Here is a 23331-nt window from a genome sequence, read left to right as displayed (position 1 = left end):
ACTTTTAGGGGATATTAACTCTGAAAAAGGGTAACCTACCTTTTTTTACAAATAACCTTCTGAAATAAAAAAAATTCTTGTTGTTTAACTCTTCTTAGCGAAGCATTTTTAAAGTTGGAAGTTTGTTTAAAATGACGTACAAATCTACACCATCTGTGCTCTGCTTCGCACGGGTTTCGAAACCCGGCCTGTAGTGCTGTTTGTCCGCAGACATACCACTGTGCTACTCAGGGACAAATACAAACTTTCTGCAATCACCGATAACACATCAAACAAAATGTTTAAATACCACCTTATCATTTTGAAGTGAGATTGTGTTATAGGTTTTAAATATGCTCTTTTCTTACGTATTACGTCTATTAGACACTTAACGGAATATGTTTATAGAGAAAATTTTGAGTTAGGACGAGAGAAGATTGGACATGGATTCCAAGAGGATCAGAAATACTGAATCCTTTGACGAAAGAGTCAGCGAGTGACTCTGTTGGAACTCACGGTCAACCCTCTCTCACAATCAGAGTACAGCCTAAATAATCTGTTAATGATTAGGTTTAGCGAATACGGCAAGCAAGGCCTGCGACAGCAAAGTGTGCAGATGAGGTAAACTATTTCTTGTATTGATGACTGTATTCAAACTAAGCACACAAATACAACAACTTCTCAAATGTAGAAAACGAACTGTAAATATTATTCATAAAGTGAGCTCCACTAAAAACAACATGTCGCAACCACACCAGCATTTTATGGCGTGACGGGAATTCGTACCCGCGACCCTCGGATTGCGAGTTGAGTGTCTTAACCACGTGGCCATACCAGGCCAATGAGCTTTGAGTACACGTACAATTAAATAATAATCATTTTATATTTCGTTCTCTATATTTTATTTCTTCATAAACTGTGTCAAGTTTAAAGTATGTTTCTTATACTTACCTACTTTCCATCGGTTGGGAGTCCTAGTTTTTAAAAAGATGATGGCACACACAACAAAAAGAATTAAAACTAACACAATAGATACTCCTGATATCAGAATCACCTTCAGTTGGAGATGCGAACCTATATCTGTAAAAAATAAGGAATAATAGAAGGTTTAACATGTTAATGGACAATATGAATTTTATTTGCAATTAGAAATAATGTCGAAACCACATAAATATTTTTAAATTTTATTACTTTTTCAGTTTTTTAAACCAATTTTAACAAAATTCACTCTAAAAGTCGTCACTTAGAATTAACTCGAAATCAAATACTGTGTTAAGTTCAAGAACTAACGTTGAAAACTTTAAAGAAATCCAGTTACATACGCAAGTCTTTAACATAACAGAACTTAGGATATTATTCTTTCATTGGTAAACTAACTCAAATGACCTTATTTTATCAAGGATCACAATGCAACGTATATTCCATCTTAATTTGAAAATTATAATTATTTTATTAGATGTTGGCTCCCCAGGGAAGTGTTCTCAAATGTTCGTAAGATACAAACAATGTTTCCTTAGCAATATATTTTATGAAACAGTTTAAGTGATAATCATGTCGATGTTTCCCACTTCCATAAATTCAATAAGATAATACATGAAAAGAATAACGGAAGTCTACACATTCTAGTTTAATGTCGGAAGTCTACACATTTTAGTTTAATGTCGGAAGTCTACACATTTTAGTTTAATGTCGGAAGCCCACACATTTTAGTTTAATGTCGGAAGTTACACATTCTAATTTAATATCGGAAGTCTACACATTCTAGTTTAAGTCACGTCTTTTCTCACCACTATTTTCAATTGTCTGAAAGTCTTTATATATATTTATATTGACATTCTATTACTTTACGGGAGAATGACCTCGCGTGGTCAGGTCGCCCTATCAGCCGTGAGGGCGTTATAATGTGACGATCAATACTACTATTCACTGACAGAAGAGTAGCTCAAAAGGTGAGGGTGGGTGATAATAAATAGTTGCCTTCCGTCATGTCTTATACTCATAAATTACGGACGGCTAGCGCAAAAACAAACCCTCGTGCAGTTTTGCGCGAAATTAGAACCAACGATTACTTAAGGATTAATTTCAAATTTAAATTGGTCGGTTATGGAGGTCATCTTTAAGAGAACAAATAGCAAATAGAAGAACCTGAAAAAATCTCTATGGTCTATTTACTAGAAAAAGAAGGTTAGTTTTAAACTTAGACTCGATTTTTCATTTTTTTAAAGATTGAACTATTTGATGATTGATTAGAAAATAAGTAATATACAATTTTGATCTTGGAGAATAAATATTGTGTAGTTTCAATAAAAAAACATTTCTCGTGGTAGAAAGACAGTAAAGCAGTTTTAAATTAAATTATTGTGCAGTTTTCAGATATAACATGTGAATCTCTCCTGAATGTTTTCTTTCCAGAAAATAACGATATAGGAAGAACACACTTTTAAAGGTTGTGTCCTAATCGCATAAGAACAGTCAGAAATTCGTAAGGGCTATTTCATGAAAGAAGAAAAATAAATAAAAGAAAGCAGAAGGCAATTTATATCGATAGTTTGAGAAATGATTTGAAATGGTTAGATGGCTTTCATCTAGAACTAATCTTTGCAGAATGTAAGTACTCAAAACATTCATTATTTTGTAATATAACAACAGCAATAAAAAACAACATAAACTCGGGATGAATTATATCTAGCTAAGCATAAATGTATTTAATAAACACGTCTTTTCTAGCTGGATAGAGTGGATATCCACAAAGGGTGTGCTGCGCATTACAAGGATATTTTAACACAGTTGTAGATTCAGGGGACGTCATAAAGACACGTAATTATAACTAAGCGAAGATATTTCCTCTTCACAAAACTTTATAAACAAATAATCGTAAGAAGTTTATATAAAAGCTAAGCCTAAGAAGATTTTATATGCATTTGTTTTTATAGGCAAGGAGCTTAGAAAAACCTACATCACAATCCAGGATTACATCGTACAACTTAACATATGTATCTGCAGAAAGCACCAAACCATTCATTGGTGTAATGTATTAGGATGCATCACAATAAGAATTATGTCTAAGGAATTAGTGTGAGTATAGTTCAACACAGTAAATTAAATTGTATTAGTGAGAAGATCTCATGACAGAGGGATATTTATTACATGCAACTCCTTACACCTGGGTGCAGAAGATAAAAGATTAATCCAGCCGTCAAGAAAAGAGGGAGATTTATTACATACAACTCCTTACACTTGGGTGCAGAAGACAGAAGATTAATCCAGCCGTCAAGAAAAGAGGAAAATTTATTATACTCCTTACATCTGGGTGTAGAAGACAAAAGATTAATCCAGCCGTCAAGAAAAGAGGAAAATTTATTATACACAACTCCTTACATCTGGGTGTAGAAGACAAAAGATTAATCCAGCCGTCAAGAAAAGAGGGAGATTTATTACATACAACTCCTTATACTTGGGTGCAGAAGACAGAAGATTAATCCAGCCGTCAAGAAAAGAGGAAAATTTATTACACACAACTCATTACATTTGGGTGAAGAAGACAGAAGATTGCTCCAGCCGTCATTAGATTTATTCCAAATACGATTGTGATTAGCTTTCCAGCTAAAAAAGAAGATACAGTACAAACAAAAAAGCAGTGATTGTAAAAACCTAGTTTAAATTACGAATATTCCTTTCCAACAAAACACGAGAACATTCCAATCTCAGTTAACTGATAAACAACTTGGCAAAATATATGTGTTGTTAAAAAAATATAACGTCGTGTCATGTGTTTCCTAGACGTAAAGATTAGAATATATGAATTTCTCCCAAAAGACTGATGTCGATACAGGTCTTTGTTGCTTTTTTTTAAATCGATATATTACATGTAAAATCAGCTAAAAATACGAATCCCAAATTTTGAACAATTGACAAAGTCAAACCGTCAAATTAAGTAACACCAGTTGAAAAAAAAAATCGCTGTGGTACGATAAAATAGAAGGAAAAAGAAGAGAAAACTTATATCACGAGAAATAGCTGTTGTGAAATAGATGTTTACAACATTTTGAGCTGGGATGCTTCCTCTGGTGACGCTAGATTGTAATAGAATTTGTTGTTAAAGCTTATACGTAGAGAATCTGTGAAGGTATGCTAAAACAAAGAGCATTCTAACGGGTGGTTGTTTGTGAGTTTTGTGGAATTTTGTGCAAGGTTACTTCGCCATAGACTTTCTTAATTTGAAAAAGACAGACTAGAAAAAAAAATTCATTTGTTTGTTTTAGAATTTCGCGCAAAGTTACACGAGGGCTATCTAATTTAGCAGCTAATCATTACCACCCCCGCCAACTCTTTGGTCACTCTTTCACCAACGAATAGTGGGATTGACCGTAACATTATAACGCCCCCACGACATGTTTGGTGTAACGGTGATTCAAACCCGCACCCCTCTGATCACGAGTCGAGCGCCTTAACTACCTGGCCATGCTGGGCCTAACTAGATGGAAGAAAACTAGTTAGTCAAAACTATTCATCGTCAGTTGTTTCGCTACTCTTTACCCATTATAGTTTTAAATCACTGATGGAAGAAATGGCGTCCCTGCAGAAAATTTTGGATTTTGAGAGGTAAAATTTAAATCTAAACCATGAAGTGCACAGTCAGTCTTATAGGATTAATTGCAACTGTTGTTTGGAATCTTGTACAGCGACTTGAACATCTTGTGAGAATATAAATATGATAAAATTAAGAAAACTAAAGGAAAATGGATGATGATAACAAAAAACTTGAGACCATTAATGATAGGAACGGAACTGTAAAAGTTACCCTTGGTGGTTCAGTGAGAAGATTATTATGGGCTTATAACGCTAAAAAGTGAAGTTTGATACTTGTCTTGAGCACAGTAGAGGTAGTCCATTGCGTAGCCTTGCACTTAAACACGACTGTTTTAAAAAGTTACTGTAAAGCTGGTATAGCTATAATGGAAAAAAGAATGCTGGTGTATATATTTTCAATAGTTCGATAAAATATATTAGAATTTATAATATTACATCCCAGTATGAGTCTCAGAACTACTTGGTAAAGTAGATTAAGTTAAATAGTCATGATGTCTTTGATGGATGTCGTCGAACAACGAATCTCTGAATGAGAGAACCAGATGGATGAACAAAGAAGTTTAAAACAGAATAGGAACTAAAGAGATTTACTGTGTTAATGAAGTCAAGATGCCTTCGTATGTTTGATGGAACGATGAACCGTAGAAGACATTGAATGATGGCTGAATTTTTTTTTTTGAAAATTGTACGAGAGACCAACCAAAAGACTGAGACATTGAAAAGCAAACAAAGCGAATGCACGAGAGGCCAACCAGAAGACTGAGACGTCGAAAAGCAAACAAAGCGATTGTCACGCCATGTGTAAAAGAAGCTATAGACAGGAAACTAAAAAAAAAGATGCCACATAAACGGGCGATCGAAACTGTTTGCAAGAAAACTAAAACAGCAAAATCGTTTGCCTGTCTGATTGATAAAAACTCCTTCTTTTTGGAATGTTTTCGCTAAGACATAAAATAGAAAAAATTCCGTTAATGACACAATGAGGATACTTTTAAAGAAGCAGTTAAGAAAATATTACAATAGAATGTTTCAATAGACGTTTTGTTTTTAGTATGAATTTGATAATGGCAATATCCATGCACTTTTCTGTAATACATATCATATTTTAAAATATTTTATTCTTTTATCGTAAATGAAGTAACTGAATGCACTAGATCGATAGGTATGGCTAAATAAGAGTTTTGTTATTTCAAGCTTCACAAATGATTCTGTTTGTACAGTATCTAGTATTCCTTCAGTTACTGATCACCTGTTTATACCAGAAAACAATCGAAGTAATAATATAAACAACCAACCAACCCTGTCTCGGCTGTTCTGGTGGTGCTTGTAAAGTTTCGACATTCACCAAAAAGGGTTCACTTTTCCCTAGGATGTTACTGGCGTACATTTTCATTACGTATAGTGTTCCAGGGTTAAGTCCATCAGCAATAAACACCGGACTTTGAGAGGTAAAGTTTGACTTTAAATTATTTCGAGCTTTGTCAATGACCTCTGAGTAGAAACCTTGTTTAATTCCACCATCATATCCTTCCATACACTCCATCGCGATGATGGTCTGGGTCAGATTGATGACAGTGCAGTTTATCAGAGGATCCGGCGGTCCTTCAGATAAGAAATAATATAAATACACCCAATAAACTGAGAAACTAGGTCACATAATAAATTAAACAGTACACTAGAACCTAGCAGGTTTTATATCTTTTATATAACAAAGTATCTTCGTGAAATTCGAGTTTGATAATTTTCTAGAGAGGTCGTGAATATTGTGTCACTACGCAACGAAGACATTCAGATGAACAATATACAGCTATATCTCGATATCATCGGACATAAAGTAGAGGAGATAATGTCTTTTGTCACTCTGTTCTTTTATTATCCCATTTTGCATAATTTACAGCTATGGCGATTTTTTCCTACGAGAAGCATTATTTTAAATTTTCAATATATTTTTGGTTTATTTCTTTATTTAGAAATCAAACAGGTTTTTTTATTATTTAGTATTTTCGACTGAAATTCAGTACTTCTTTAGCGTACAAAAAAGGTTGTGTTTTACCTACTTGCTAGAACCACTGTGAATACACACGGCTTCAACTGAGGTCCAACACTATTAGCTCCTGAACAAGTAAGTGTTCCAAACATAGATTCTGAAGCAGGAGTATACGTTAACGTACTAGATGCCTGTTCAGCATAGACGTAAAAGGTATCATCATTTATCGTACAATTATTGAATGTCCAGGTGAAGGTCACGTTCTCCGGATCACTGTCTAATTCGCAGGCCACTTCAACAGGTCGATGTAGAACAGCACCATATATGGTGCTTTCGGTAGATTTACATAGTGGTGAATCTAAAGTGAAAAATGAGATGAGAAAACCTCTGTATTTGAAAGTTATTTTATAAATTTGTACGATTAGTAAATAAATATAAAACCAACGATTAGTTTTCTTGTTGAGTTTACTTTCTGATAAAGTATATTTCATTACATTTTATAGCTTACTGTAAAAGCTGTAAGTTGTAATACAAAAACACATGCTCCAATTATTGTTTTTTTACAATATGTTATATATACGAACGTAGCAGAAAACAACAACTAAGCTGCAGTGCTGTGAAATACAATAACAAGAAACGCTTGTTTGTTTGCCTTTTTTTAATTTCGCGCAAAGCTACACAAGGGCAATCTGCGCTAGCCATCCCTAATTTAGCAGTGTAAGACTAGAGGGAAGGCGGCTAGTCATCACCACCCACCGCCAGCTCTTAAGCTACTCTTTTACCAACGAATAGTGGGATTAACCGTAACATTATAACGTCCTCACAGCTGAAAAGGGAACATGTTTGTTGCGACTGGGAATCGAACCCGCGACCCTCAGATTACGAGTCGGATGCCTTAACCCACCTGGCCATGCTGGGTCATAACAAGAAACAATATATCCAAGTGTCAAGAGTATAAATAACAAAAACACTAAAATATGAACCCCGAATGATTTACTATTAGCAGCTACGTTGCTGTTCTTTCTTACTATTCAAAACAGCAGACACAATATATATAAAAATATTTACCAGAAATAGATGCGTAAAAAAGATAAAAGTAAAAAATACGTATTTATCGATCCCGGTCGCACCAAACATGCTCGCCCTTTCAGCCATGGGGGCGTTATAACGTGACGGTCAATCCCACTATTCGTTGGTAAAAGAGTGGCCCAAGAGTTGGCGGTGGATGGTGATGATTAGCTGCCTTCCCTTTAGTCTTACACTACTAAATTAGGGACAGCTAACACAGATATCCCTCGAGTAGCTTTGTGCGAAATTCAAAACAAACAAACAAACAAAACATATATATATATATATTCAAAAAACAAACAAAACAAACGTATTTATCGAAACGCTTTTGTGATATTGTGTCTTTATTCTTCTTAAAAACAAAAATACACAACGGACTATCTGTGCTGTTCCCAACACAGGTATGAAACTACCATGCTTAGCGTTATAAATCCTCAGACAAAACTGACAGCAATTTTCAATATATTAGGTTCACAGTTAACATGTAGATGTATAGATCGAACTGATTAGTAAAAAAACCTATTAGTTTCTTATTTTTAACGTCATTGTTATTTTGTTATTTATTTTGAATTTCGAACAAAGCTACACAAGGGCTATCTGCGCTAGCCGTCCCTTATTTGGCGCTGTAAAACTAGAGGGAAGGCAACTAGTCATCATCACCTACCGCCAAACTTTTAGACTACTCTTTTATCAACAAACAGTGGGATTGATCATTACATTATAACGTCTCCACGGCTGAAAGGGCGAGCCTGTTTATTATGACGGGATTCGAACTCGCGACTCTCAGATTGAGTGTTGAGCGTCCTAACCACCTTATCACCAATATCTATGAGATATGGGCCAAACGGCTTGTTCAGAGATCGAAAGGTTCAAGCATAAGGTTGACTTTTGACTTTCTTTGACCTTTTCTTTAAAAATTGCAGACAAAAATATTTAAAACAGCCTGAGTTTGAATCAGGTAGTTAGTAAGTTTCAAAATTCTTTCACTTTTTCTTTAAAAATTGCAGACAAAAATACCTAAAACAGTCTGAGTTTGAATCAGTTAGTTAGCAAGTTTCAAAATTCTTTCACTTTTTCTTTAAAAATCGCAGACAAAAATAGTTAAAACAGTCTGAGTTTGAATCAGGTAGTTAGTGAGTTAGAAAATTCTTTGACTTGTTCTTTAAAAATTGCAGACAAAAATATTTAAAACAGCCTGAGTTTGAATCAGTTAGTTAGCAAGTTCCAAAATTCTCTCACTTTTTCTTTAAAAATTGCAGACAAAAATAGTTAAAACAGCCTGAGTTTGAATCAGGTCGTTAGTAAGTTTCAAAATTCTTTGACTTGTTCTTTAAAAATTGCAGACAAAAATATTTAAAACAGCCTGAGTTTGAATCATGTTGTGTGGTAATGTAAAGTATTTAAACAGGGAAGAAAACTCTATAGAGATAAAACAGATCGCGTACCTTCGCCACACAACGTTCATCATAGTCGACCCTCAAAAGACACTTAAGTGTATTCGTATGTCCGTCGTTTTCAATGGTCACAAACAATTTTCGTCAGAATAATGAGGAATAATATTCTACAAGTGTCCACCAAATCTCGTCAAAATACGAACATTTTTGAATAGGTTATAAAGGAAAAACAGTGTGAAAAATCAGTTCCTATGCTAAAAAATAGGAATATTATGGATTTTGTGACGTTGACCTCCAGAAACTAATATCTACTAAGTTGAGTCATTGTCCCAATGTATACCAACTTTTGTCTGGATCCATTCAGCTGTTTTAAAAGAAATCCTGTAGATAAATACACACATAGAGGTGTAAACATACTCAAACACTGAAGGGCGGGAAAATAAACAGAAAGTGTGTGTTTGTCGTATAGTAAAGCCACATAGGGCTATCTGCTCAGCCCACCGAGGGGAATCGAACCCCTAATTTTAGCGTTGCAAATCCGCAGACATACCGCTGTACTAGCGGGGGGCGTAAACAGAAAGTAAAGAAGGTGGGTTTGCTTAAACGCAAGCAAGATAAATAGACAAATTTTGATCAGAATTCTGCAACAGTGATACACACTTCATTTCAAGTTCTAGATTTTATAGGATACGAGTTTTACTCATCTGATAAACCGCAGTGGAGAAAGAGGTTTTCTTTATTACGGAAACAGATTCACACTATAGCTTTATGGACAAAATCCTTGTTAAAAAAAGGGGAGTGTTGATACAAGCTTCATAGTGGAACTACCAGCGTCCAGATAATAAAAGTAGAGAGAATGACCTTGCCAGAAAGTTCTATTCACGAAGAATGTTGAGGTTAAAGAGGCAAACCGAAAACAACAATGAAACTTTTTACTGATGTTCGATCTCCGAAAGTTCTGAATTGGTATAACAAAGAGCTCAGTGAAAGATTGCAGTAAAAATATCATCTAGTAATCTCAAAAAGGAATTATATATAACAGATGACCTTGGTAATTAACTTGAAAATTATAACATAAATATTTTTTTTTATAATCAGTTTGCTTTGAGTTAAATCGGGATTTGAACCTCCAACAATGTAATGTTTGGTGCGAATTTTGTGCAAACCTGATCGAAGACTACCTGCGCAAGTCGTCACTGATTTAAAAAATGATGGAATAGAGGGAAGGGCAATAGTGGGACTGAGATCCACATTATAAAACCTTCGCCATCAAGCGGTCTTACAACGCTAGAATCCGGGTTTCGATACCCGTGGTGAGCAGAGCACAGAGAGCCTATTGTGTAGATTTGTGCTTACCTATGAAGAAACAAGTGAATAAATATAAAGCCCTCACTTGCAGATTGCGAGTCGAGCATTTTAACCACCAGGTGATGCCAAGCACATCAGTATAGCATACAACTTCTTCTAACCTTTTCAGGGCCCGGCATGACCAAGCGCATTAAGGTGTGCGACTCGTAATTCGAGGGTCGCGGGTTCGCATCCCCGTCGCGCCAAACATGCTCGCCTTTTCAGCCGTGGGGGCGTTATAATGTTACGGTCAATCCCACTATTAGTTGGTAAAAGAGTAGCCCAAGAGTTGGCGGTGGGTGGTGGTGCTTTGCTGCCTTCCCTCTAGTCTTACACTGCAAAATTAGGGACGGCTAGCACAGATAGCCCTCGAGTAGCTTTGTGCGAAATTGAAAAACAAACAAAACAAATTAATTTTTTCAGAATTGAGTATATTCTTTGGTTAAAGTTATTATTTAGGCCAATATTTCAAAATAATGAAGAAAGAACTCACATTTAGTCATAACATAGTAATTAAAGATACGATAGTATGACAGTGTTTGTTTTTGTAAATATGAACTCAGCTTTTTTTTTAGAAACATTGGAATTAAATATTTAAATCATACATACAGAGACCCCTTCTAAATGTGAAAGTTTTTCTTGTCAAAGTTAAAGGCGAACTTATTAAATATATCTCAAATATAGCTTTCTTTTATTTTTTACGAACAAAGTTATACGAGCTTTTTATTTTAAACCGCGACTTTTCACCTTCAGATCGTAAGACACTTCTGCAGCCACTGACTGCCTATAAAGTAATTACGTAAACACAGTAGAAGGATATTAAGAGCTGGATGTTGAAAGCACCCCTACCGCCACTTTTTTACCGCTACCTCTTTCTATAATGTTATCTTAACAATCGGTAAGTTTCAAGTATAAACACATTGAGTTCTTAAAGCTTAATACAACCTTTGGTGAGGTAATAAGAAATACTGTAATAATACGTTACGTTAGAGAAAAACTGTAAAAAAGCTAGGATTTTATGTTGTTTATCATAGCATCCACCCACACATTTTTTTAAAGTTCATAACCCTGACAAAAGACGGATACTTCAGCCTGCTATTAATACATTATTATAGAATATACAAACGGAAAGAAGTTATGCAATATATCAGTATATATTTTTTGTTTTTCTGAATTTCGCGCAAAGCTACTCGAGGGCTATCTGCGCTAACCGTCCCTAATTTAGCAGTGTAAGACTAGAGGGAAGGCAGCAAATCACCACCACCCACAGCCAACTCTTGGGCTACTCTTTTACCAACGAAGAGTGGGATTGAGCGTCACATTATAACGCCCCACGGCTGAAAAGGCGAGCATGTTTGGTGCGACGGGGATGCGAACCCGCGACCCTCAGATTACGAGTCGCACGCCTTGACCCACCTGGCCATGCCGGGCCTTACCAGTATATTACTGAGAAACATTGTTTCAAGTGCTCAATAATACTCCTCAAATTTCTGCCAAATAATTTAGCTTTCTCAGTTTCCATGTAAGTCTACGCAGGTTTGATAACATTAGTATCGATACCTTGTTTAGCATTAAGTATTTAAGTAATACTTCACCCTGTTCAATATGTTCCCACCCTCTTCAGACTTCCCACACGCATTCTACTGAATAATAACATTTGGTTCCAGTTTCTGCTAGTTTGTTACCTAGAAGCTATGAATGCATTCAGCATTCTATACCTGGGATTATGGTAGCTGATGTGGCCCTGTCTGATTGGTGGAATGACAGCCAGCCACAGTATAAACTATTAACCTCTGATTGTACTGTGGTTCAGGTTATTTTCATATAACAGAGGAAAGCAGGGAAACCCATAGTATTTTTATTTTCTCACTGTTTAATTCACGGTTTCCATGATTATTTCCAATATTGAACATATGAAAATTAATTAGGAAATAATCAAAAGCATCATAACCTGTAATATTAACGCAATTAATTATACCATAGAATAGAGCATTCGTTTGCTCCTGAAATCTACGTAGCTCAGTGATATACGAGATCTTTATGCACTTATAAGAGTTCAAGTACTTTTGCATTCACGTTCAAAAGCAAAATATTTGTGTTAATTATTTAAAATAGAACAAAGACATTAACTGTCTATTCGAAGTGTTCTACCGTTCCTCTACCAATAATTAATTTCCTGAAGAGTATGAAGAAATACCTGGGCAATTTTCCCATACAGTCATGTGACAGCTGCTATTATAAACACGTGCTTTCTATTTCTTCGGTAAATCGATTTTGTATACAAGCTTAATAAAAACAAGAACATTTGCAAATTTTCCAAGGAAACACAAACTTAATTCGTTATGTGTAATTAATAGGATATGTCTTGGCAATATCTTGTCCGAAGCAACAGCATTGTGTTCTACTGAATTCATTTTTTTTTTAAATATCCTTTATTTTCTTTGATGGTTGATAAAAGAAATCACGATCATAAAATGAATACGCTTACTTGACGTTTGAATTGAACTATTCTCAAAAATAAGTAAAAGTCTGATTCACAGTAATTGCTTACACTCTACCCGGAGAAAGATTCTGTTGCTTTCCCCGCGTCCTTCGCTATTCGTTGCTGTACACAAGTATCGTCCTCTGTTGAAGCGTTGAACTTTGTGTATAATTAGTGTAGTATTGTCAATGGTAATTCCAGCTGTATGATTGGCTACGATATCCTTACGTTCAAACTTCCAACCAACATGTGTTACCGGAGGATTGGCCCGAATAATGCACTCCAGATCTACGTCACTTCCTTCGTGTAGGTTTATGTCACTTCCTTCATCTATTGGTAAATGATGTACTTTTCTTCCTAGTCCTAGAGTGAGTTGAGGTGGATCTGTAATTTGTTAAAAAAAACAAAATAGACAACAGTGTGAGAAATTAACTTTCTAACTAATTTTAATCTTCTAATTAGGAGAATATTTATTAAACTAGTATATACCATTTAACAATGTGTATACATATTTTGTGTAATATTTGTGAAGGGAGGTACTTCGTGTTTGTTAAAGGAACCCGTTAAAGCAGCGTAAATATTGAATAGTTTATAGCTAATACCATATATTAAGAGTTAAACAACTATTGAATATTTCGCAGTTTGAAAAGAAAAAAATATTTTCCTTTACTATTTATCTGTCAGTAATCGAATTTTTATTAACGTGCACCTAAAAACAAGTAATAGCAAACATAACAATTCTGTTCTTAAGATTCTCAATATTATTGTATTTAAACATATTCCTTTAGTAATACAAATCATTAATTTGTTAGGTTACTTTAAAGAAATGACATTTTCATTCAGTACAATCAGTAAAGACACTTCAATTTAAAAAAAAAGTGATATTTCATAAAAGAATGTTTGACAATGCAAGAAAAAATTATCTTTCTTTTCCGAAATAAAAATGTCTCTTATTTCTAAGCTTCATGGTTTTACTCTTTTATAAAAGGCTACATTTCAACGTAATTTGTCTTGGACGTTGGCGGAGTCATATGGCAGAACAATGCTTATTGTTACAATTTCTTTTTTCTGTAACAGATTCCTATTGGTAGGCAGTTTTAACCACCTAATACGTTAATATTACAACGTTTTTGTAGAGTTATATAGAATCCATACGCCTGATATTTCTGACAAATGTGGCTGCAACTGTTTTTTTCCACATTAATTTTAATTTGTTCATCCAGGAATCAAAGTCAGGGGAGTGTAAAAACAACATTTTAGACACTTCATTTGTCTTTCACGAGTCACTGCCCAAGAGGCCTTTTGTCCAACACCAGAACTCATCAGTTGAACTGTACGGTAAGAGACAAATGACTCTATGAAACGCTCTTCAGACTTACACTATCAGTATAAACAATACATGACAAGTATCAGTCTAGAATACAGATGTTAAAAGTATTAGAAACCAACAGGCTTAAAACGGGTGATGCAAATATAAAAAAAAATAAAAAAAAATAACCGCTTTCTGAGTCAAAACTATATTTTTATGGAATGATCTTCATTGAAGTAAGAAGTAATTTGAAATTGCGAATCGTGTTTCTTTTCTCTATTATGTTTTATGTTCAAACAAGACTCATTAGGATGTAATATACTCTCATTTTTTTCTTTCTTATACTCACTTATTCGCTAAAATATAAAATACGCAAACTCATTTTTTGGAGTATTATTAATAGATAAGCACTGAACCTTTGTAGCTTTTGACCGGTTATTACTGTACTTACACATAACGTTTAACTTCCAACTGGCTTTCATCGTACTTCCTGGTATATACCTATTTGTAGCAGCACAGAACACGATTTTCCCATCATCTCCAGTGGATGGTTTGAAGGTCAGCGTACTGACTGTGGAGTTACCACTCGCTGAAATAATGGACTTGGTTGATTTTAACTCCTCACCATTCTTCCACCAGGTGACATCTGCAGGGGGCCGGGAACCTGCGGTACTGCATTTAATCTTAATAGCCATACCAGCCGATAAAGGTCGCTTGTCACCTTCTATGTGAACTTCCAGCGGTCTAACTGGAGATATCAACGAAACGACTTTCAAGTAATGACACTCTACCGTCCAGGATATTTAAACAAGACACGAAGTAAGTAAAATATAGGTACATATTTATCATTCAGCTTCAAGGCTTTAATTGGTGAAGGACTAAACGAGTATGATACACCATTCACGGCCCGGCATGGCCAGGTGGGGGCATCATAATGTGACGGTCAATCCCACTATTCGTTGGGAAAAGAGTAGCCCAAGAGTTGGCGGTGGGTGTGATGACTAGCTGCCTTCCCTCTAGTCTTACACTGCTAAAGTAGAGACGGCTAGCGCAGATAGCCCTCGTGTAGCTTTGCGCGAAATTTAAAAACAAAACAAAAACTACACCGTTCACAAAGAGGGCCAACTTACGATTTATTATTGCAGAAGTTAATCTGCTTATTTGAATGGTATATTCACTGTCACGGTTAAGAAACGAATGAAGTTTGTCTCTTTCACCAAAACATTGGAAGATACCACGTGAAGATCTGTAATAATATTTAATTAAACAACTGTATACTTCTGTCCTAGTGGTGTTGTTTTGAGAGTCTGACTGTTGATATTATTTTAACATGAAGCAATCAGTTTTTTTTTTTTTTTTTCAAAAGGTCGGTAACACGTAGGGAGAAAAGTGCATTATTGGATACGTATATGCTGTAGTTGAGAAATCGGAGGTTTGTAAAACACAAAGAATCAGCATAACCTTACTCGGCTTTTGTAATGTGTATGCTATCATTTGTGACTCTTATTAAGCCTAACAAATGTATTCTGCTTCTGTGTCTAACGTTGACATTCAAGGTAAATGACTGTTTATTTGTTTTCACTAACCGCTCATAATTTAGCAGTGTAACACAAGAGAGAAGAGAACGAGTTATCACTACCCACTGTCACCTCTTGGGCTACTTGTTCTACAAACGAATAGTTGGATTGACCGTAGCATTATAACACTCCCACGGCTGGAAGGGCGAACATGTTTTTTGTGACGGGTATTCCAAACCGCGACCCTCAGATGACGAGTCGGGCACTTTAACCACCTGGCCAAAGGTGAGTGAATGTGTAAGTCTGTACGAAGAGAAACAATTTAAATAATAAATATAATTTTCAATCTATTTTAACATTTACATTCAGAGACTACCAAACATATTGATCCCGAATTACTCAGAAAAACAAATCATAAAATAATCACAGAAAGAAGATCATAATTTGTATGGGGGCATGAGCAACATAATCCCCATCAAGCTCAGAAAGGGAATCTGAATGATATTTTTCTAAGACACATGCACCCTAATTGTGTGGGGCACATAGCTTAAATGGTTGGGCATACCGTACATAGGATCTTAAACGAAGAAAGTATTTGCGGAATAGCAAACAATGCATAGCATAATTCTCATTTTGATATTTTTATTATGTATCGTATTTTCTATCGTACTTTCTAGATCACAGATCATGATCCAGTTTTCATCTTGTCATAACTATTTATTTAGACATTCTGTATCGTATTTCCTATTGTACTTTTACATCACTCATCATGATCCAGTTTTATCCTGCCATTTAATCCTATTTACGTATCACAATTCATATTCTAGCATGAGTTTTATGTAATATATTTTAACCTGTTTTATAGAGAATATTAATTGGTCATTGTTTATCTTCAAAACTATGTTAAGACGTATGAAAATACATTTAGTACACTCACAATTCATGTCAACTGTAACTGTAGCTTGTGACGGTGGTATGACGTCATTATTGGCTGCCTGGCACGTTAATGCTGCCATTAGGTCGTGACGCTGTAAGGGTATTATTTGTAGCACATTTCTAACCTCAAAATTGTCTATTATTTCATAAGAATCATCCAGTAAGACGGATTCTCGCCACCAAGTAAGGTTTGGCCGTGGGTTTCCTGAAAACGAAGGATAACTAAACATACTGTTAAGAACAACAAAAATGGATATATTTTAAATTAATGTTTATATAACTTTCGCTTCGACTTAGCGTTAAATATATTAACTCTAAAGATAGAAGTCTCGTGTTGTTGTTTTTTTTTTTACGAGAGAACAAAGTTCAAAGCTTAGAATTTTGTGAAAAGGAAATAAAACTAGTTTCCCTGCTCAATACCAGTTTATCGCTGGCAATCAAAGCGCTTACGAATTGTTAGCTGCAGCTCATTCTTGCTTTACGATGTTCATGTTTCTAAATCTACAACATTATTAGGTAAGTTATATGTGTTTCTGGGTTTAAATGTAGATAATAGCCTGTTTTTGCGATAGGTCTAACTTACTTATTTTACAGAAGAAAAGTATATTAAACAACATTAGGTCATTTACTCTGAAAACTCTGACTTCTGATATGGAAAACACGTTCTTGTTGTAAAGATGTAGGCTTAAGTACGTTCAAGTCGTATCCTGAAAATGCTTAACTTGACCATGTAAAATGCAAACCAAAGTGAATATAAATAACGCTTGGAAAAGCTCTTGCCTTCATATCTAATATTATCCTTAGAAAAAAACTGATTTCTGACATACAGTTGTTTCAGAAATGTTTTACTGTTTATAAAATGATTTATTTATAAAGTGAGCAATGAGAAACTCCTTTGTTTTTCTGAATTTAACAAATGAATGATAACCTATGCAAAAATTTGCTATCAAGGCTGAGTGATACCACAAAACAATTTCTGAAACATAGTGCGTTAACATCTTTTAACAATGTGTTCGTTCAATGTTAATTATTATTTCAAAACATAGAAGAAGAAAAAATCCACCATAGTGGAGGAAAGTCAAGGTGCTTTATCGGTATTTTTTATGTGATTATGCGTAAATATCTTCATTTAAGAGGAAGAGTGAGTCTTTTGACTAACATTTGACAAAAACAGATTTTTAACAATAACAGAAATTTAACACCAACAAATCTTTAACAATAACAGAAATTTAACACTAACAAATCTTCAACAAAATCAAATCTTTAACAAAACAAATCTTTAACAATAACAGAAATTTAACACTAACAAAACTTCAACAAAATCAAATCTTTAACAAAACAAATCTTTAACAATAACAGAAATTTAACACTAACAAATCTTCAACAAAATCAAATCTTTAACAAAACAAATGTTTAACAATAACAAATTTTAAGTATTGTCGTTTACAGTGCGAGAAGAAAAAACGATTCACCACGAAACTGGTCACATAGCAATTTTTATACTAGATTTTAAATTATTCCTAATATAATATATATATAAAGATTATTTACAGAATATATTATTTTGTTGTTTTACTTTTCAAATGTCACGCAGAGCTATTTGAGGTCTAACTACGCTAGCCGTCCTCAATTTAGAAGTGATAGAGTAATATAGGAATAACATCTAGTCAATACTACCCGCCGCCTACTCTAGAGAAGGTTTTTATCGTTACATTATAGCGTTTAGACACCTGAAAGGGTGAGTATGTTTGATGACGGGATTCGAACTCACGACAGGCAGATTGTGAGAGGATCTGCTTAAGTATAAGACTAGATATTAACTAAAGGATGTATATATATATATACAGTGGAACCCTTCTAAAGCAGCCACCTTCAGGACTGAGACAAACTGGCCTGATTACATGGGTTTCACTGTACATAATTACGGATTATGTAAACAAAAAAAAGGACTGTGATTGAATGACCGCTTTCAAGGGGTGACCGAATCTGAGGGGTGGCCGCTAAGAGGGGCTCCACTGTATATATAAATGTTCACACCAGTTATGGTAATTTTAAAATTTAAACGCAAGAGAGCGCAGCAAACAGCAGCATCAGATGGTACTGATAATCATAGTTTAGAAAAACTAATGACGTTATGCACACATAATATTTGAATAAAGTCTTCCGACTAAAAATCTGATAACTTGAGCATTGCGAGTAGAAATGCTGTGATCAAGGTTAAATATATTTAATATTCTAATTCAAAACTGTTCTAAAGACCTTTAATTTTAATTTAGTAACAATTACAAACTTTACACTATAAAATAAACTGAATTGGTTGAATAAGTATTTTTTTTTTTAGGATTCTGTAGAATAAAGTTGAGGTTAAAGTTAAAAAAATATAATAAACATTTTAAATGTAGAAATGGGAAACTATACGCTTACCTCTTGTGGACAAAGTAGAAAATAATGTGATACATAAATATAATATAAACAAGGAGATACGAATACGTATACACTTATAAAAGTTAACACTACAAGATGTATCGAAATTAAAAACTTACGAAAAATCTCTTTAGCGAGTTACCTTATGAAACTTTGTTTCTTTTATTTATTCATGTTTGAAAATTATAATAAAATTGATTTAAGCTGCATAGTAAAGAGGTCACGAAGAGAATTATAATTTAAAACAGAAGCAGATATTTATTGAGTTAGTATTTACTGCGTAAAATATTTAGCATTATTTTGATGACAAAAGTCGCTGCTTAATCCATTAATCGAAGTAAATTAGAAGTAGACACTTCTAAAACTTCAAAACCATACGTAAAAATGTTTTACTCTGAAAAGCTATGTTACGGAAATCCCTCGTATGTCCTAGTTAGCTGATTCGAAGATGAACAATAAATAGTCTAATAAACTTCATATTTATTGGAATCTTACAGAGTGAGAAGATATATTTTAAACCAATATTTATCGAAATGTGAAATAATATATATATTATTTTCCAATATTACTAACCTCCAGCGACCTCGCACTGAAGTCGAAGTGAATCACCTTCATTGTATGGTCCAATCAAGCTGAGCTGAGATTCATCAGTTTCGTCCATTATTACTGGCTTCTTTGGAGGAACTGTCATTAATAACAAGAGAAAGAAAACTTGGAATAAACAGTATATGAGAGAAAATATATAAATAAAAGTGTGTGTGTGTGTGTGTGTTTTTCTTATAGCAAAGCCACATCGGGCTATCCGCGCAGCTCACCGCGGGGAATTGAACCCCTGATTTTAGCGTTGTAAATCCGAAGACATACCGCTGTACTAGCGGGGGGTATAAATAAAAGTAGAGACACGGTTATACGATAATATTTAAGACTAAAATTCATAGAGAAGAACATGATTATAGTATGAAATTCTAAGCGAAGTTCTCATAAATTTAAGACTGTTGAAACTTAATAAAGATACTTTATGGATTGTTTTATTTGGTTGAATATTTCATTTACTTGTGATTACAGTCGTTTAATAATGTACTGGAAATTCATAATTTAAATTGTATATTTTGTTATTAGTTCAGCTTTGAGGTGACATCTCTCTGGCCTGGCATGTCCAGGTGGTTAGGACACTTGACTCGCAATCTGAGGGTTGCGGGTTATAAATTCTGTCCCACCAAACATTCTTGCCCTTTCAGCCGTGGGAGCATTATAATGTGACGCTCGATCCAAATATTCGTTGGTAAAAAAGTAGCCCAAGAACTGGTGGTGCATGGTGATGACTAGCTGCCTTCCCCCTAGTCTTTCGTTGCTAAATTAGGCATAGCTAGCGCAGATAATCCTCGTGTAGCTTTGCGTGAACTTTACAACCAATGAAACCGAACTGATGTTTCTCTGCCATGAAAAATATGGTTATTCATTGCCATTAGCGATAACACTGTGACAGAAGTACGAGTGTTTGTTTGTTTTTGAATTTCGGGCAAAGCTACTCGAGGGTTTTCTGCGCTAGCCGTACCTAATTTAGCAGTGTAAGACAGGGGAGGCAGCTAGTCATCACTACCCACCGCCAACTCTTATGCTACTCTTTTACCAACGAATAGTAGGATTGACTGTTACATTACAACGCCCCCACGGCTGAAAGGGCGAGCATGTTTGGTGTGACGGGGATTCGAATCCTTAACAATCGGATTACAAGTCGAGTGCCTTAACTAACTGGCCATGCCGGGCCTTGGAGGTACAATTCGACAAATGAAGGTAAGTTAGTGTTTAGGATAATTTATGCAAGTTATATGGTTTAAACTTTAATTTTTTATCATACATTGTTAATGCTTATAGCAAGAACTTTCTCGTTTTTAGCACTTAATCTATACTTAATTAAAAATAATAATGTTTTAAAGTCGTTTTACAGATGTTAAAACAGTCTGGAAGGAAAAAGAAGTGAGTTAGTCGCAACTGAAACAAAGAAATTTAGCAAAATCAGAAAGTAGTGTTCATAATACAAAATATTGAATTCCCAAACAAATATATATGAATAATTAAAAGTACATTATAAATGACGTAGTTTTAGTTTCAGATGTGTTCTTACGTTTATTTTCACGTACAGGGAAACGACCGGCATGGCCAGGTGGTTAAGGTGCTCGACTCGTAACGTGAGGGCCGCGTGTTCGAATCTCCGTTGAACCGAACAGGCTTGCTCTTTCAGCCGTGAGGGCGTTATAGTGTGACGGTCAATCCCACTATTCATTGGTAAAAGAGTAGCTTAAGAGTTGGCGGGAAGTGGTGATGACAAGCTGCTTTCCCTCTGCTAAATTAGGGACAGCTAGCGCAGATAGCCCTCGAGTAACTCTGCGCGAAATTTAAAAACAAACTCACAGGATAATTTTGAGTAGTGACTATGAAATTTTGATCTTTGAAGAAAATAGACCAACAGAAGTATTGAATATGTCAATAAAGAATTTTAGTCCTAGTGTTCAAATAAGTTACTTATTTTTCTTACCTCAAGTTCTTCAAAAGTCTTAGGTTTTCCACTTTTGTATATCTTTATTTGTTTTAGCTTAAAATTAAAATTATACAACGAGCTGTCTCCCTCCATTGCGGGAATCGAACCGTTGCAAGTCTAGAAGCTTGCTGCAGACTTACTGTGGTAACGTTGATACGAAAATGTGAAGTCATTCATGTTTTATGTCGATATTAAAATATAATCAGCAGTAATTTATATTCTATAATGCTCACTGATAACGTGTAATTAGGATTAAAGCTATAAGTAAAAGGGTTAACTTACTGGTTACCAACATCTGTTGACAGAACCTTAATGCATTAAAATCTTTTTTAATCACAGCAGCTTATAATTAGCATTAACGTCTGATCAAAGGGAACTATCTACATAATCAGAGTTAAACGATAGCCAAATAATGAATATAGTTAATTTAATATACTGTCTTTATTTATAGCGATCAGAGTGCCTTAATGCATTAGTTGGACATCGTAAGTGTAGCGATATTTTCGGCCGTAATCCTAATAACATATCACAAGGTTAGGCAGCTTAGGAGATTTACAGGTTACCCTTTAGTTCATACACTGAGCTACCAATGCAGTGTCATTCTTATAATAAAAATCTATAAAAATAAATATATCCGTTAAAAATTATCCAATAATAACATTAATGAAAGAATAAAATATAACTTATAAATCATGTAGATACTTATTGTTTGCGTTTTGCACCATCACCGGATGCTATTCCTTTGAAAAGCGTGACACAGATTAATTAATCAATTAATCGGCTCAACAATGCAACTCCAGAGTAGCTTAGCGTCTGTGATGCATAAATTGCTACGATACACATTGATAATTAAATGCGGAATTGAGTATATGGTATAGATACTGCAGTATAAAAACTATGTTTGTGAAAAAAAACCTAACTGCAAATAACACATTAAATGAATAACAAAATTGCATAGTCAATAATCAAAATTTAATACTTTATTCAACTAAAATGCCTTAGTTAGATGTAATAAAAACAAGTCCATTTCGATACACACAGTAAACGTAGACTCATTAGCCGTGAATGATGAATAAAGGAATTATAAGAATGAGCTGAAATGTATGAGAGATAACAAGATACCAAAAAAATAACAATACTAATTAGGCTTAAACAAGTAGCTGCAATTGTGTGTATGGCAATTTAAAGAAACTAGTGGAACTGAGGAAATAACGTAATTTTCATCCACGTTTGGTTTGTTTAGAATTTCTCGCAAAGACACGTGACGGCTATCTGCGCTAGCCGTCCCTAATTTGACAGTGTAAGACTAGAAGGAAGGCAGCTAGTCATCAACACTCACCGCCAACTTTTGGTCTCCTCTTTTATCAACGAATAGAGGGATTGACCATCACACTATAATACTCCCACGGCTGAAAGTGCGAGCCGGGGGATTCGAACCTGTGACCTATAGATTACGAGTCGAGCACCCTAACCAACTTGCCAGGGGGACTGTTACGAAACTTGTATTAAGTTTATTGTTTGTTTGAAGTTAAGAACAAAACTACACAATGGGTTACCTGTGCTCTGCTCTCCACGGGTATCGAAATCCGGTTTCTAGTGTCGTACGTCCAAAGACATGCCGCTATGCCACAGAGCGATAGTATTAATTTAGATAAATTCTTCAACTTACAAGTCTCAAACGAAAGTTATTCATTATTTTATTTACAAATTAACGCACCCCGCTAGTACAGCGGAATGTCTACGGATGTACAGCGTTAAA

At 34.8% G+C, this 23331-nt stretch overlaps 1 protein-coding gene across 1 annotated transcript in view; it reads right to left on the bottom strand.

Moving 5' to 3' along the window:
- The window catches only part of LOC143233338 (nephrin-like), a 113603-nt gene that overhangs the window by 14476 nt on the left and 75796 nt on the right, over window positions 1–23331 (bottom strand). The window contains exons 3-9 of the mRNA XM_076469484.1: window positions 19607–19717; window positions 16611–16814; window positions 14608–14904; window positions 12917–13231; window positions 6627–6914; window positions 5869–6171; window positions 931–1059 (exon numbers count right to left, since the gene is read on the bottom strand). Of these exons, the coding sequence (XP_076325599.1) occupies window positions 931–1059; window positions 5869–6171; window positions 6627–6914; window positions 12917–13231; window positions 14608–14904; window positions 16611–16814; window positions 19607–19717 (1647 nt within the window). The remainder of the gene's footprint in view (window positions 1–930; window positions 1060–5868; window positions 6172–6626; window positions 6915–12916; window positions 13232–14607; window positions 14905–16610; window positions 16815–19606; window positions 19718–23331) is intronic.

This window comes from Tachypleus tridentatus, chromosome 12 (genome assembly GCF_004210375.1).
Source record: "Tachypleus tridentatus isolate NWPU-2018 chromosome 12, ASM421037v1, whole genome shotgun sequence".
NCBI lineage: Eukaryota > Metazoa > Arthropoda > Merostomata > Xiphosura > Limulidae > Tachypleus > Tachypleus tridentatus.
This window is presented reverse-complemented; position numbering and strand designations above follow the sequence as displayed.